The sequence below is a fragment of the Cajanus cajan genome, chromosome 2 (assembly GCF_000230855.2).
Source record: "Cajanus cajan strain Asha chromosome 2, NIPB_CcT2T_4, whole genome shotgun sequence".
Classification (NCBI taxonomy): Eukaryota; Viridiplantae; Streptophyta; class Magnoliopsida; order Fabales; family Fabaceae; genus Cajanus; species Cajanus cajan.
The window spans coordinates 15,985,521-16,001,087 of record NC_138518.1 but is presented as its reverse complement, the minus strand read 5'-3'; the positions used below and the strand labels follow the sequence as shown (position 1 = coordinate 16,001,087).

The 15,567-nt window shown below is 41.8% G+C and overlaps 1 protein-coding gene and 2 non-coding genes across 3 annotated transcripts; all 3 read left to right on the top strand.

Annotated features, from left to right (window-relative positions):
- Positions 1 to 699: 699 nt before the first annotated feature.
- On the top strand, positions 700 to 2,850 carry LOC145954774 (uncharacterized). Its single transcript, XM_083069461.1, has one exon. The coding sequence runs from the start codon at positions 700 to 702 to the stop codon at positions 2,848 to 2,850; it is 2,151 nt and encodes a 716-aa protein (XP_082925587.1).
- Positions 2,851 to 11,504: 8,654 nt separating this feature from the next.
- Positions 11,505 to 11,622, top strand: LOC114914969 (U5 spliceosomal RNA). The gene has a single exon (XR_003802812.2). It is a non-coding gene; the product is annotated as a U5 spliceosomal RNA (small nuclear RNA).
- A 1,725-nt stretch (positions 11,623 to 13,347) lies between these two features.
- LOC114914970 (U5 spliceosomal RNA) lies at positions 13,348 to 13,465 on the top strand. Its single transcript, XR_003802813.2, has one exon. It is a non-coding gene; the product is annotated as a U5 spliceosomal RNA (small nuclear RNA).
- The last annotated feature ends 2,102 nt before the right edge of the window (positions 13,466 to 15,567 follow it).

The window sequence follows — 15,567 nt, the reverse complement described above, 5'->3', positions numbered from 1 at the left end:
TAGCATCGTATTACCTAATTTGGTAAAGATTAGAATAGGCCCACCACGTTCAGGCCCATGTCAGGTATTATAAATAGGTCACACGTAACAAGGTATGTCACTGTTCATTAATTACCCTAGAATATCGTGCTTGTCCTAACTTGAGCGTCGGAGTGCCTTTTGCAGGTACCTCCCCTCTCTGAAGAGTCCATTTGAAGCATCTGTTCGGCCCTTCTCACTAAGAAGACTACGAGTGTACCCTCAGGCAGGTACATTTTGGCGCCCACCGTGGGGCCGAACCGATAGCTGTGAAGACTTTTTGAAGACATTATGGCAAAGACAAGAAGAAACAACGTTGAAGACCACCAGTCCGAAGATGAGCACCAGTCCGGGGCGGACAATGCCGAGACAGTAGAGGAGACAAACTTGACTGATATGGTACGCCAAATGAAGGAAGAAATGGCTGCCATGAAACAGCAGCGGGAAAGAGATGCCACCGAGATGGCCGCGTTGCGAGCAGAGAATGCTTCCCTCAAGAACCAGTACCAGGATCCCACATGGAAACCATCTGAGACAACCCAGGGGTCGTTCCACTCGCACGACCATCACACCTCTATCCCACACACTTCTGCTGCTGCCCCAGCCGTCCATGCTTCGGTCAGCCGGCCGATACAACCGACGCCGGCCGGAGCACACTGACACCCCTTTACCCCAAACATCATGCAGTCTGCACTTCTTGACCATTGGAAGTCCTTGCCTTTAGACAAGTATGATGGTACCACCGACCCAGATGAGCACGTCGACGTGTTCTTAACTCAAGTTACTCTAAGCACTACTGATGACGCTGCCTTGTGCCGAATCTTCCCAACATCATTAAAAGGGCGAGCACTAAGTTGGTTTACTCGGCTTCCTGCTAATTCTGTTGACTCGTTCAACACATTAGCCTCCCAGTTCACCATTCAGTTCGCTACAAGCCAGCCTCACCAGTTGACCTCTTTGGCACTAGTTAGCATCCGTCAGGAGAAAAAGGAGTCCCTTCGGGCGTTCATGAGCCGATTCAACAAGGCGGCGCTTGAAATCCGAGACCTGAACCCTGCTGTAGCTCTGCACCACCTTACCACCGCCTTGAAACCAGGGCCTTTCGCCAACAGCATTTGTAAGAAACCCCCTACTAACATGGATGATTTGCGTCGGCGAGCTGACAAATACATGCAGATGGAAGAATTGGCTGAGTTTCGGAACCAAGCCCGGGCAGAGGTGTCGGCAAAACTTGACAAGCCGGCCGAGACTAATTTTTGGAGTTGTCCGAAAGAGCTGATTCCTCGCGAGAAGCCTCCTTGCGGGCCGAGATACTCACAATACACGCCACTTAATACAAGCAGATCGGCCGTCCTAGAACAAGCACTTGCCTCAGAAGTGCTAGCAGTCCCAAAACGAGCTTCGACCCCTCCCAGGGCTGATACAACAAAGTCTTGCAGGTACCACCGTAATCGGGGGCATTCCACAGATGAATGCGCGACTTTGAAAGACAAAATTGAAGACTTAATCAAGCAGGGGCAACTACAAGGCATCATAGACCGTCCGACCTCATCCCGACACGCCGACCGGTCTCGGCAGCAAGATCAGCCCGAGCAGAGGAGAACAGGAACGCACTCATACAGGGAACGTAGTCGGCCGAGAGATAGGCGAGAGGAAGAACCTTCGGCGCAACCTAGGCGGGTCATCAACACCATAGCCGGTGGATTCGCTAGCGGGGGCTCATCCTCATCGGCCCAACGAAGACACCTGCGAGCCGTTCGGCACGTGCATGCAGTAGAAACAGCTCGTCGCCGCCTTCCTACCATCACTTTCACCGAGGCTGACTTCAAAGGCATCGACCCGGATCAAGATGATCCGATGGTAATCAGTGTTGAAATTCACAACTGTATTGTACGTAAAACATTGGTTGATCAGGGAAGTTCAGCCGACATCCTGTATTGGAACACGTTCAAGCAGTTGGGTATTCCAGAATCCGAGCTAACTCCTTATGATGAACCTCTGGTTGGGTTCTCAGGCGAACGAGTCAAGACAAAGGGATATATCAAGTTGTCAACCCGGTTTGGGTTTGAAGGAGCCGAATATCGTGACATCTCGGTCAAATATGTGGTAGTTCATGCCAGAACATCTTATAATATTCTACTCGGCCGGCCGTCCCTGAATCGGCTTGGGGCGGTTGTATCCACCCCTCATTTAGCCATGAAGTTCCCGGCTGAGTCAGGGCGAGTCATCACGGTCCATGCTGATCAGAAGACTACGCGAGAGTGCTACTTTGCCAGCTTGCGATTACCAAGAGTGAAGGACGAAGCGCCTAAGGAGCCGAGAGGCGTTCACTCGGTGTCACAGCAATCGGCCATGGACCTCGATCCCCGGATCGATCAAGAAGAGAGGGTAGAACCTATTGAAGATAAGCAATCGATTCAAGTTGGAGCTTCGGACTCCCAGCTTACTTACCTAGGGACCGTCCTCTCTGAACAAGAAAAGAGTGCTATCGGACAAGTAATTCTTGACAACAAAGACTTGTTTGCATGGCATCCCTCCGACATGCCTGGCATTGACCTGGATTTCCTTTGCCACAAGCTTTTAATCAGCAAAGAGGCAAAGCCGATTGCACAGCGGCGTCGAAAGGCCGGAGAAGAGAGGAAAGCCGCAATCGAAGTTGAAGTATCAAAACTTCTAGATGCTCAGTTTATCCGAGAAGTGCACTATACGACATGGCTGGCCAACATTGTCATGGTTCGGAAACCGAATGGAAAGTGGCGTATGTGTACTGATTACACAAACTTGAACAAAGCCTGCCCGAAAGATGCCTACCCATTGCCGAATATCGACTGACTCGTTGATGGAGCATCGGGTCACAAATTCTTGTCTTTCTTGGATGCATACTCGGGATACAACCAGATCCGTATGCATCCCCAAGATGAAGAAAAGACGACATTCATTACTGAAACGGACAACTACTGCTATCGGGTCATGCCGTTTGGGTTGAAAAACGCCGGAGCCACGTATCAGTGTTTGATGAATAAAATTTTTCATGAACAGATTGGTCGAAGTATGTAAGTGTATGTTGACGACATGGTCGTCAAATCAAGCGACATTTCCATGCACGTGCGTGACCTGGCTAATGTTTTCCAAGCGCTTCGGCAACATCAGATGAGACTTAATCCCGAAAAATGCGTGTTCGGGGTCTCAGGTGGAAAATTTCTAGGGTTCATGTTGTCCAACCGAGGCATTGAAGCAAGCCCCGACAAATGCCAAACCATTTTGGATATGAAAAGTCCAGGTACTCTGAAAGAGGTTCAGAAGTTGGCAGGCCGACTCACCTCACTCTCTCGGTTCCTTCCTTGCCTAGCCAAGATAGCTAAACCTATCCTTCTCTTACTGAAGAAGACGGAGCGGTTCAGATGGACCCCGGAGTGTGAAGCATCATTCCAACAATTCAAGGAGCGTCTCAGTACACCTTCGATCCTTTCCAAACTAGTTGCCAACCTCGGCATGGTTGTGTATTTAGCTGTCTCCGGCACTTCAATCAGTGTCGTCCTGATTCAAGAGAAGCAAGACGAAAAACAACCGGTGTATTCCATCAGTCGGACACTACAGGATGTCGAACGACGCTACCAGTTGATAGAAAAAGTAGCCTTAGGGCTCATTTACACCGCCCGCCGGCTCAGGCAGTATTTCCAAAGTCACAAGATAGTTGTCCGAACTGATTGTCCAATTGCAAAAGTCCTAAGAAAACCAGAGATTGCCGGCCGGATAATGGCATGGTCGGTCGAGCTTTCAGAGTTCGACGTATCTTTAGAGCCAAGAGGCCCCATCAAGTCACAACATTTAGCCGACTTTGTCAACGAGCTCACTCCTCCAGGTCGTTTTGAAGACGAACCATGGACCATGCATGTCGATGGATCCTCTAATGCCCAAGGAAGTGGGGCAGGTATAATTCTGGCTAGTCCCTCAAGCATCACCATAGAACAATCCCTCCGCTTCGGCTTTCGAGCATCTAACAACCAAGCAGAATATGAAGCCTTGCTGGCTGGGATGCGGTTAGCAACCGAGATGGGCGTGAAAAAAGTCAGATGCTGGACCGACTCTAAAATCGTGGCCGAACAGGTCAATGATAACTTTCAGGTCAAAGACTCCAATCTGTTGCAATACTACCACCTCTTCCAAAAACTCAAGGACGACTTCACTGAGGTTCAAATACGACACGTTCTACGAAGCAACAATGAACGAGCCGATCAGTTAGCTCGGCTCGCCAGCAGCCGAAAACCAGGACAATTGCGCACAACCATTCACCTGGAGATTCCTTCCCCAAGTGTGACAGTGGAGTGCATGACAACTGACACTCAGACATGATAACTGACACTCAGACATCGACCTGGATGACGGCCATCCGGAGTTTTATTGTCCGAGGGGAATTACCAACTGATCCGATAGAAGCCAAAAAGATACGAACACAAGCGGCTCGGTACTCCATAGTAGCCGACGAGCTCTACAGGCGAGGATTCTCCACCCCGTTGCTCAAATGCGTCGACAACTTACAAGCCGATTATGTTATGCGGGAAGTCCATGAAGGTATTTGTGGTTCTCATTCTGGGGGGCGAACATTGGCAGCCAAGGTCCTGCGTGCCGGATACTATTGGCCAACTTTGAAAGGAGATTGTGCTGAGTTTGTTAAAAAATGTGTACAATGTCAAAAGCATGGAAACCTCATCCACGCTTCGGCTGCCGAGTTGCACAGTATCAGCTCCCCGTGGCCGTTTGCTTTGTGGGGGATAGACGTGCTCGGTCCGTTCCCTGTAGCAAAAGGCCAGGTTAAATTCCTTCTCGTCGCAGTAGATTACTTTACAAAGTGGATAGAAGCCGAGCCGCTCGCCTGCATCTCCGCAACCAATGTTCAGAAGTTTGTTTGGAAAAATCTGGTTACCCGCTTCGGCATCCCGTATGCCATTGTGTCGGACAATGGTCTTCAATTTACTGATAAGAAGTTCAACATTTTCCTTGAAAACCTTGGCATTCGGCACCGATTCACATCAGTGGAGCATCCTCAGACAAATGGGCAGGCCGAAGCAGCCAACAAGGTTATACTCACTAAGCTCAAGAAGAGACTCGGTTCGGCAAAAGGAGCATGGGCCGAAGAGCTACCAGAAGTCCTTTGGGCATATCGATGCACCCCCCAATCAACCACCAAGGAGACGCCTTTTCGCCTAACATACGGCGCGGATGCGATGATCCTAGTTGAAGTAGGGGAATCGTCCTTCAGGCGACAACACTTCCATGAGGAGTCTAATGACGACTCACTCCAAGCCGAATTGGATGTTCTGGATGAAATACGAACGAACGCGCAGATAGTGGCCGGGGCATGTAAACAACGCATGACCCGACGCTTTAATTCCAATCTAAAGCCGAGGACATTTCATGAGGGTGACCTCGTGTGGAGAGCAACCGGGTCGGCAAGGCGCAACTCCTCTGAAGGAAAGCTGGCGGCCAATTGGGATGGCTCATTCCGGATACGACATGCTCTCCACAATGGGGCTTACAAGTTAGAAGAACTGTCGGGCAAGATCATACCAAGAACTTGGAACTCCACTCATCTGAAGACATATTACAACTAAACTTGTATTTACATTTCAACTACGTGTAAAATGATGCACTCTTTTCCTTGAACCGATCTTTTTTCCTCTTATAAAATTGTGAAAAGGGGTTTTTGGTCGGCAAGGTTTTTAACGAGGCATCAGTCCATTAATGAAAAAGCATTCTCAGTATTCAAGCTTGTCAACATTATTGCGTCCTTATGTTAAAATTTTACAAGTCTTCCCTCCCGAGATGTCTCTTGGCCAAGGATGTGACTTTCACTGATTTCACAAGTCTTCCCTCCCGAGATGTCTCTCGGCCAAGGATGTGACTTTCACTGATTTTACAAGTCTTCCCTCCCGAGATGTCTCTCGGCTAAGGATGTGACTTTCATTAATTTCACAAGTCTTCCCTCCCAAGATGTCTCTCGGCCAAGGATGTGACTTTCACTGATTTTACAAGTCTTCCCTCCCGAGATGTCTCTCGGCCAAGGATGTGACTTTCATTTTCACCAGTCTTCCCTCCCGAGATGTCTCTCGGCCAAGGATGCGGCTTTAGTTAGTTTTCCCTCCCATCTTTCTCGAATAAGGAGGCGGCTTACATCAATCGAGTTGTTATCATCTAAAAGAAAAATTTACATCAATATGTAACGACAACGAAAGTAAAATTCATTCAATAAGGCACTACTGGCCTTGCAAAAGATACATTAAAGAAGAGGCACTATCGGCCCAACATTACACAAACCAAGAAAAAAGCTTAAGACCTAACCTTCGGTTCCCCTTGAACCGGACCATCTTCCGGCGCACCCTCCTCGTACGCCGTCACCTCCTCATTCGGCCCAGCTGGCCGTGCCGGGGCCTTCTCATCGGCTTGTTGGTCAGGAGGGATAGAAGTCAGGTCCACCAACTTCCCCTGGAAGAAGTCCTTGGTCATGTCCAGGTGAAATTCAGGGGGGAAGTCGCCGAAGAAGCATGCTTGTCGGGCAGCCTGAGCAAAGCCAACCTGATGTTGAGTTAAGACCTTGTTGCGCGCTTTCTCCTGGTAAGCCCCGAAAGCAACCCTCTCGGCCTCCAACTCCTTGCTCAGAACAAAAACCTTCTCTATCTCGCTTTTCAAAGCAAGTTCAAGACGCTGAACCTTTAGAGCCAGGTCATCAGCTGTTCGACCCCGACGATCCACCTCGGCCTGGTATTTGGTGTTGGCCGTTTGGGCATTAGTAAACGCTGCCAGCGTCTCTTGGAGAGACTTCTCCTGCTCAGCTAGCTGCCGATGCAATCCATCGGCCTCGCCATTCGGCTCCATCACGATGCTTTGGGCTAAAGCCACAGCACGCACTTGGAATTCACAGAAGAAGCTCCATTTCTGAGCCCAGGTCATACGACTCAGCACCCCCTGACCCGATTCGGAGGTCAAGTCTTGGCTCAGAAAATCCTGAGCGTTGACATTGCCAGCCAGAAAACTCGGCCCAGCCAAGCTTTCCGGAACAGGTGAACTCGCCACTTGGCGCTACTTGGCCCGGCGGCTCTCTTCCTCGGCCCTGGGGTCAGGCCTTCTTTTTTCAGGCTGGGGCCGAGAAGGATTTTTCGGCCTGACTGTTGGCCCCGCTCCACTACCTTGGGCAGACGGCTGATTCCCGCGCACACCGGTCGGGGCCCTGTTCGTAGTAGTTGCCGCCACTTGATTTCTGATCAGTGTGCAAATATCCAAATCGTCCTCTCCGTGATTTGCCATGATACCTACACATCATTAGTCAAAATCAATGATAACGCAAGAATTTAAAAAAAGTAAGAAAGGTACTATACCAATCAATTCTTCAACTACGTCGGCCGATTCACACAACCAAACCAGAGGACGGCACGGTAAAGGCCGAGGCAACTTCTCCAAAAAATTCAGACTCAATCTCTCTTCCGGGGACATTCGGGATTTGGAGACCGTGTCGTACTTCCTCGGCTTCCGAGTCCAGTACAATGGAAACAATGATCTCCCCTCGGCATAAAAAAAAAACTTGTTCCCTGGCTCTGGCCGAATCATCACTTTCATAAACCCTACTTTAAAATTTTTGTAAGAGGTGGTGAAAGGCTGTAGCAGGCAATCACTGTGCCGAACCAGGGACAACCACTTAATCTTCTTCATCGGCCGAGACGAATAGAAGTGTAGGAACAGATGTGGAGTGGGCCGGATACCAAGAGCCAAGCATAACTGCCTAAACCCTTGCATCACCGCCTAAGTGTTGGGGTGAAGCTGGCTCGGCGCCACGTTCAGTAGGCGCAATATACTGACAAAATAATCATCAAAAGGTAGAGTGATCTTCAAATCCCGGAACATGTAATCATACACATAGAAGAACTGGTATTTGCTCGACCCTTGGTCCAAATATACGAAATCCAGGTTCGGCCCTCCATCACCTCTACACGGTTGAAAAAAGATAGCAGAGGGCTCCTCTTCCTCGGGAAAGGTCAAGAACTTCGCTGCCGATACGAAGCGGATCAGGGAGTTCTTATTTGTGTATCGTGAATACACGCTGCCAACCTCCCCGTGCACCCACGAATATCCAGGAGTTGATATAGGAGCAAAACTCCTGGACGATCCACCACCTCGGCTCGGTTGATCGTCAGAAGCCATCACCGATGAAGAGTGACTCCCACTTTGCGACCGTTCGGACCCGGGTGCGGACCTTGCATGATCCTCTCCGTTGGAAGTCGAGGCCGATACGACGTCTCGGTCCGGCATCTCCCTCAACCCAGAATCACCCTCGTCCCCGGAGGAGTCAATATGAACAACATTTAAATATGCCATTACGTACCTAAGTGTTGAACTTGACCAATCTTTGGTGAAGAATATGCGAATGCAGCAACTCAAACGATCTCGGCTCGGAGCAAGTAATAAATGCGTATGTTTGAGGACCCCCCAACATGCCTATTTATAGGCAGTCTCCGCAAGTTACCAAGAGTCACACCCCTCTGCACACCATTGGATCACTTAGATCCAACGGTTCACGATGCGTAACCGTACGTCATTAATACCCAACGGTTATAACCCTTGGCATTCCGACAACGGTTATGTCTCTCCATATTCCATTAAGTCATAACTCCTCGCGTGCGTCATTAATGACCAATGATTACAACCCTTCGTTTCCCTGAAGCAGTTGTAACCCTTGGCCTACCCTCAAAAAGGTAACAAACGAAGTGTCACATTTACCCTTTGCGTCGTTATACTCCTCAAGGCTGGGGGGCTTGTGTACCGGGAGGACCCTATCGGTCATGTTGACCAACACGTGCCGTTCTGTCAGACACCCATGCGAACTGGACCATACCCAAGGCTGACGTTAGCATCGGCTCGGCTTATAGCCGAAGGCCGAGATTAGTCAACTGGCACATGTCGGCTCGGCTAAAGGCCGATGCAAACATCATGATGTATCCCCGCATACTATGTATCGACTCGGCCCAATGCCGATCCGATAGGATTACCAAGTAAACGCCAACCGGCCCGGTCAACAGCCGAAGATATGCAACCCTCCAAGCATTAGCCTGTCGGCTCGGCAACATGCCGATAGGTTAAACAGGTTATAGTACAAATCACAGTTAACAAGGACAAGTGCATAATTAAGACATGGTTAGCTGATTAGCATCGTATTACCTAATTTGGTAAAGATTAGAATAGGCCCACCACGTTCAGGCCCATGTCAGGTATTATAAACAGGTCACACGTAACGAGGTACGTCACTGTTCATTAATTACCCTAGAATATCGTGCTTGTCCTAACTTGAGCGTCGGAGTGCCTTTTGCAGGTACCTCCCCTCTCTGAAGAGTTTGTTTGAAGCATCCGTTCGGCCCTTCTCACTAAGAAGACTACGAGTGTACCCTCAGGCAGGTACAATTTTTTTTATAACCTTTTTTTCTTAGATACTTCCAGGATACTTATTTGATACTTAATACATATCTAAAAGGTATTCTTAATTAAGCTTTTTGTACAATTCTTTTTCCATGTTGTGTAAAGGATTGGAGTACATACTCCTTTATTCATTCTTTGGAGAAAAACAAAAAATGGAACCAAATGGGTAAAAGATTTGGCTTATGTGCATTTCAAGCTTTAACTTTTGTCTATGAAAGATAAAGACATAAAAAAGAGGAGAGACTAAGTTGTGGGACATTGGTAAAATATACATCATCCACTTGATGATGGTGTTAGACTTTTTTAATTAAAAGGGAGGTGTCTCGTAATGATCAGCCAAACTTTGAAATAATGTATTTTTTTTTTCTTTCTAGATGATAATGATAGGGGAGAAGAGAATGATACAATAAGTACTTGATAATAAGTTAGTAATGATACTTCCAAGTCATAGACCATTGTATATAACCAATATTAGTTTTAACTTCTACCAAATATACATTTATTAATATAGTTAACTTGATTTGTACAAATTTTTTTTTTTTTATGATCACAATATATATATATATATATATATATATATATATATATATATATATTCATAATTATGATGATTATAATTTTTTCTCTACCAAAAAAAATTATAATCATCATAATTATGAATTAATGTCTCTTTCTTTACCAATATTAATTCCACATGTATATATTTATCTATAAAATTTTATTAACGTATCCAAAACTTATCGTCCTAAATTTTTAAAAAATTGTGGTATTTATCCGTTTCGTATCATAAAAGTGTCGTTCTTAGCATCTGAGCTCCATAGCTCGGTGAAAACCATGGCCTTGTTACTAGAACGTTAAAGGTTCCTAACAGTATTCCATTATTTTTTCCATATTGTTACCACTACAAACAAAAGGTAATGTAAACTATAATTACCAGAATGCAGATATCCAGCAATCATAATTCATATTTTAATAAATATTAAAGTGAATAACATAGCTATTAGTGCACTGGTTTCAGAAAACGTACATTGTTTTATTTTATTAAGTGTATGTTTGAATTCTGGTTGGTCACATTTTAATAATTTTTCATGTCAAAACGCATAAAAATAACAAATAGTTACTTTTTTAATCCACTTTTAAGATTTGTAGATGAGAATCTAAACAAGCACTAAGCTATAACGCCCACACTCCAAAAAAAGTCCAAACCAAGTGTATTAGAGAGTTATAAAACAACATCTTTGATGCTTGAAATTAAAATGAAAATGCTAAACGTAGAGCTCAAGCCAAAAATCTGACAATTGAGATTTTACATTCTGTCAAAGCAAGTACAGGCTGCATGAAGAAAGGAGAAAATGAAGATTTCTCAGAAAGAACTTTTCCATAACAGGAGATAAAATTAAAACTTCTATGCAAAATTAAATTTTCTTTCTGTAAAGAATAAAAAGATAACGAGAGGGGCAAAATATATGATATATCCATCCACGTCTTACATGCATTGAAAACAACATTCTTTTTTTAGGAATTCCATTAAAAGAATAAAGAAAAAGAAAAAAGGGTATTCTTATAATAAAATTATTTTATAATATTTGTCTAAGATAATATTTTATGACCCAAAAATCATTTGTAACATTAGAATATGTGTGTGCTTTATAAATTATTATTTTTTCTCTATTTTATAAGATGTGGGAGTTGTTTATATCCCAACAATTTATATAGAAGAGTTTCCGGAAGAAAACAGCAATCCAGTTTTACTATTGTCACTAATGCCTTTTATCTATGAAGAATGAAATTACTATGCATGTGGAAAATATGATTGTCAAATTATGGTAGAATTAACAATCAATAGAAATACATAAAGGAAGAAGGATTTTGAGTTAGAGGCACCACGTCCACAGAAGATAATAGAAGGTGAAGTATTATGCATGTGTATTTGTTTCATGACCGAAGCCCACATCGACTATTCGATGTGTAAGTAAAGAGTTTTCAACATATAATACAAGAGTGGCTTGAAGTGCTAAGCATGGAGCCGTGTAATAAACACAGAGCGAACTATTCTTTCGCCTTTTACTAAAGAATACCGTGTGTTTGTTACTACAAGCGGCATATCCTAATTTTTTATAAAGGGTCTTTGAAAAAAGACCTTACAATTATAATAAAATTTTCTTTTACAATTTTATATAAATTAGTTTTTCTGTGATACCAACTTTTGAAATCCTGTAGTTTAAATTGTATTGGTTGTTCTAACCATCCAATTTTAATTCTGTTTATTTGTTTCTTATTGAGAAGTCGATTTAAGTTATGTCATGCAGGTAGAATTGTCAAAAATTTCATTTGATCTGTATGCATACCTGGCTTCAAATGCTATAAAATTAAAATTGGTCCATTTCCCAATAAATTGGCTCAATCTCCCATTCCATTATTTCATCCTTTTAGCTAAAGACACATAACTGCAATGCAGAAAGATGTTGTTCTCTTTCAAACATTACAAAATCAAAAAAGTTATTGAGTTCTTCAACAAGATGCTTGGGTTCAACTCGCTTGTTACAGTTATTTGAGTCACTTTTCAACGTTGTACTCTATAATGACCGGTTCAACAAAGACAATACTTTTACAGTCAATACTGTGAAGTGTGAAAAGGGTTTTGTCCAAACACTGTTAATTATTTTCAACATAATGCTCAAGGGGTGAATGACAAAGATTGGTGAGTGGGAAAAACAAGTGAGGTGTTTGATGACATGTTTCAGAAGATGGTGCCACCAAGAGTTATTACTTATAATCTATATATGAAACACCAGTACCAGTATTGACTCGGACATGAATATATAACCTTTACATTTTTTTTTTATATAAAAATGACTAAAAATGACTCTAAGAAAATGAAACATATATTTTAAGAGTCTCACCATATATATAAAAAAATGTTTACGAATTTTGTAATATTTATAGATAAGTTTACTTTTCAAATTTTTTTATAATAGAAATATTAGATAAATGTTTATTTAAGAGCAAAAATTGATTCACTTTCTTAATTTGTGTTCAAGTTGTGTCAAAAAAATGTTAAAGTACATATCATAGAAGTGTCCAAAGAAAAAAAAAATTTAATTATGACATGATATAGATATGTTAGATGAGTGTCATGACATGTCTGAAAAGTGTCAGAAATGTGTCGAATATGCCAACACGATATTCTATAAATCTATCGGTACTTCATAATAGTCTCATCAAGTTTTTGCATAGGGTAATTTAGATAAAGCAAATTAAGCAATGAACTTGCTTTGAAGACATGAACTAAGAAACTAATTAAGCAATGACCTTGCTTTTGAAGACATGAACTAAGAAACTAATTCTTAATAAAGTGTATCGTGAGTGTAAATTTCAGTCGATTAATTTTTGGTGTTTAATCATTGTTATTTTGAAATGAACTATCTTTTATAAAAAAAATTCAAAAATAGATTTGTCTTGTGGTTACTCCTTAACTTTACTTAGAGGTGGATCATATCTCATTCATCTCTCCACACATTATACAAGTAATTTTGTAATTCCTCAAGTTGAAAACCTATGTATATCTATAAAAAATCTAAAAACAATTTCCTTCAAGAATGGAGATGATGACAACACTGTGCAAGATTGGTAATGGGGTGTTATTTAGTTCTTCAATGGGGGAGTGAGTGAAGGGGAGAAGTGTGGTGTTAGTCTTCTGATGGCAAGAAAGAACTATGCTTGCATTGATAAGCTTGAGAATTTTAGTAACAAGAACTGAAATATATTTCATTAAAGTATGTCCAAAGCCCACATTGAGTAATATACAATGAATAAGTAAACTGTTTACACTATAATATGACAAGGCTGCTCAAATTATAAATTACGGAGCCGTGTGATAAACACAAAGCGAACTATTCTTTCGCCTTTTACTAAAGAATACCGTGTGTTTGTCAGTATAAAGCGGCATACGCCAATTTTTTAAAAGGGTCTTCTAAAGGGCCCTGCAATCTTAAAAATGAAATTTTGAATGTAAATGAAGTTTTGAATATCTTCAAGGGTTTTAACAGTTTTATCTATTAAAATTTCCATTTATCTTTTTGCCCTTTGTCTGTGACCCTCAATGAAAATTCCCATTTAGTCAACTCTTTCCTTGCAGTTTCATCTTGGATGGAAGACCCAATTACACAGCATATATTGAGCTGAGAATTAAGGTTGCAGACGAAGTGTTTGATGCAAGAACAAGAGCCTTAGGAATTTGAACCAAACATTTGTTACTCGGGTTCAAAAACTGAACATTTATCACTTGCACACTTGTAAGTGTGAAGTGTTTGATGCAAGAACAAGAGCCTTAGGAATTTGAACCAAATATTTGTTACTCGGGTTCAAAAACTGAACATTTATCACTTGCACACTTGTAAGTGTGCTTGTCGATTCAGTTTTTTGACATCTCATCTTTACAAATTGACTCCCAGATTACTTACTTTGCCATAGAAAATTTTGAAAGATATTCTGTTATGCACATATTACTGCTGCTTATAACAACATTTGAAATGCTACCGTGGATAAATGTAATCATAAATTTATTATTTTACAGCCTGAACCACTAACTAATCATATAAACTTTGACTTTGGATATTCTGGCAAGGATCCTGCAATAGTTGATATAAGACTATTTTCTCCATAGAAGGACAATTATGTCATAGAAAATTTAGGATTGTTATATCCGATGCCTATGTTGTATGATGCTTTTTTCAATTACTTGAAATCATGGAAAAACTCAAACCAGAGCATGCAAGATGTCTTCTGTCAATTTGCTACTGGTGCACTTAGGTTGGCGGATTGGCCTTTCTAATTCCATCATTAGTAATTGTGAGGAAGCTATTAGAAAATATTTTTATCACTTGCCACATGTATTCTAGTTCATTACTATACTGATACTGTGCCTCTTGTTTTATTTATTTATTTCACCTTGTAAGTTTTATTCGGAATCATTAATGAAAACATGCCAAATAAATGCATTCTGGGAAAACTGTGATTACCAGTGACCAGTTGACCATGCACTCAAACTGGAGGCTGTTCTAGATTGGGTAGCAATTATAGGAAGTGGTCATACTGGCCTTGAATTCAGTGATGTATATATATTACATTTGGAAGTGAGGTAGCCATTTTCTGATACTTCTCTCCTTTATCCATTGTATTTTGTTTCATTAGAAGAAGTGACAATAGTTTTTCATTTTTTTTTTTTAATTTTGTGACATGAATGTTATGTTTATACTGTGTAGTTATTCTTTTAATACTTTTGTTCTTATAATACAAGAAAGTAAAATGAGAAAAAAAAAGGCCTCTTGTACTTACAAAAATAAGTAATTCTCCTGGTCAAGGTCTCCCACTGATGTTTGGTTTAGGAAAGGTATTATTTACAAAAGATAATCTCATTGAAATTATGGGATTAAGTTCTCTCCTCTCATATAGATAAACTTTTGTGAATAATTACTTTGAATCATCACAGTCCCCATGTTCTCAATACGAATCTTTCACGTAGGAGATAGAAAACCTTTCATAATTGAGATTGATGCAAAGACCAGGAACAAGAGGACAATTATGATATCTAATCTCATTCATTATATGGAAGAATATCCGATCTAATAAATTAACAACAATTGTCCTAGTGTTTATGGTGAAATTCGTTTATGAATTCTTTTTATTCGAACTAGCTATGTTTTCAATTTAGATATGTATATCAAGCAATTTTTGCTACATAAACTAGTCGTGGTCCAATTTTGTACAGTTTAACATACAAAGATTTTTAGGTGTTCCTTGACGATTTTCATAAAGCGGGATTCATGCATATAGATGTTTAAATGAATCAAAATGGACAACATATATATTGATAACAGAAATCATAACTTGTTTCAAATAATTGCTGGAGTACACATAGTGATTCTGAGAAACAAAGGATCTACAAAACTACATTACACTAAACCAAGATTAAAAACTATCCTAACTATGTTTAAACAAGAACAAGAAACTAAGTTACAAAAAGAAAAGTTGGCCTAAAAATCATACTTAGTCATCTTGTGCACGGAAGCCATGGATGCAGGCATT

What these genes read in the sequence shown, in the direction of transcription:
- LOC145954774 (XM_083069461.1), top strand. Translation starts at nt 700, where the DNA reads ATGCAGTCTGCACTTCTTGACCATTGGAAGTCCTTGCCTTTAGACAAG.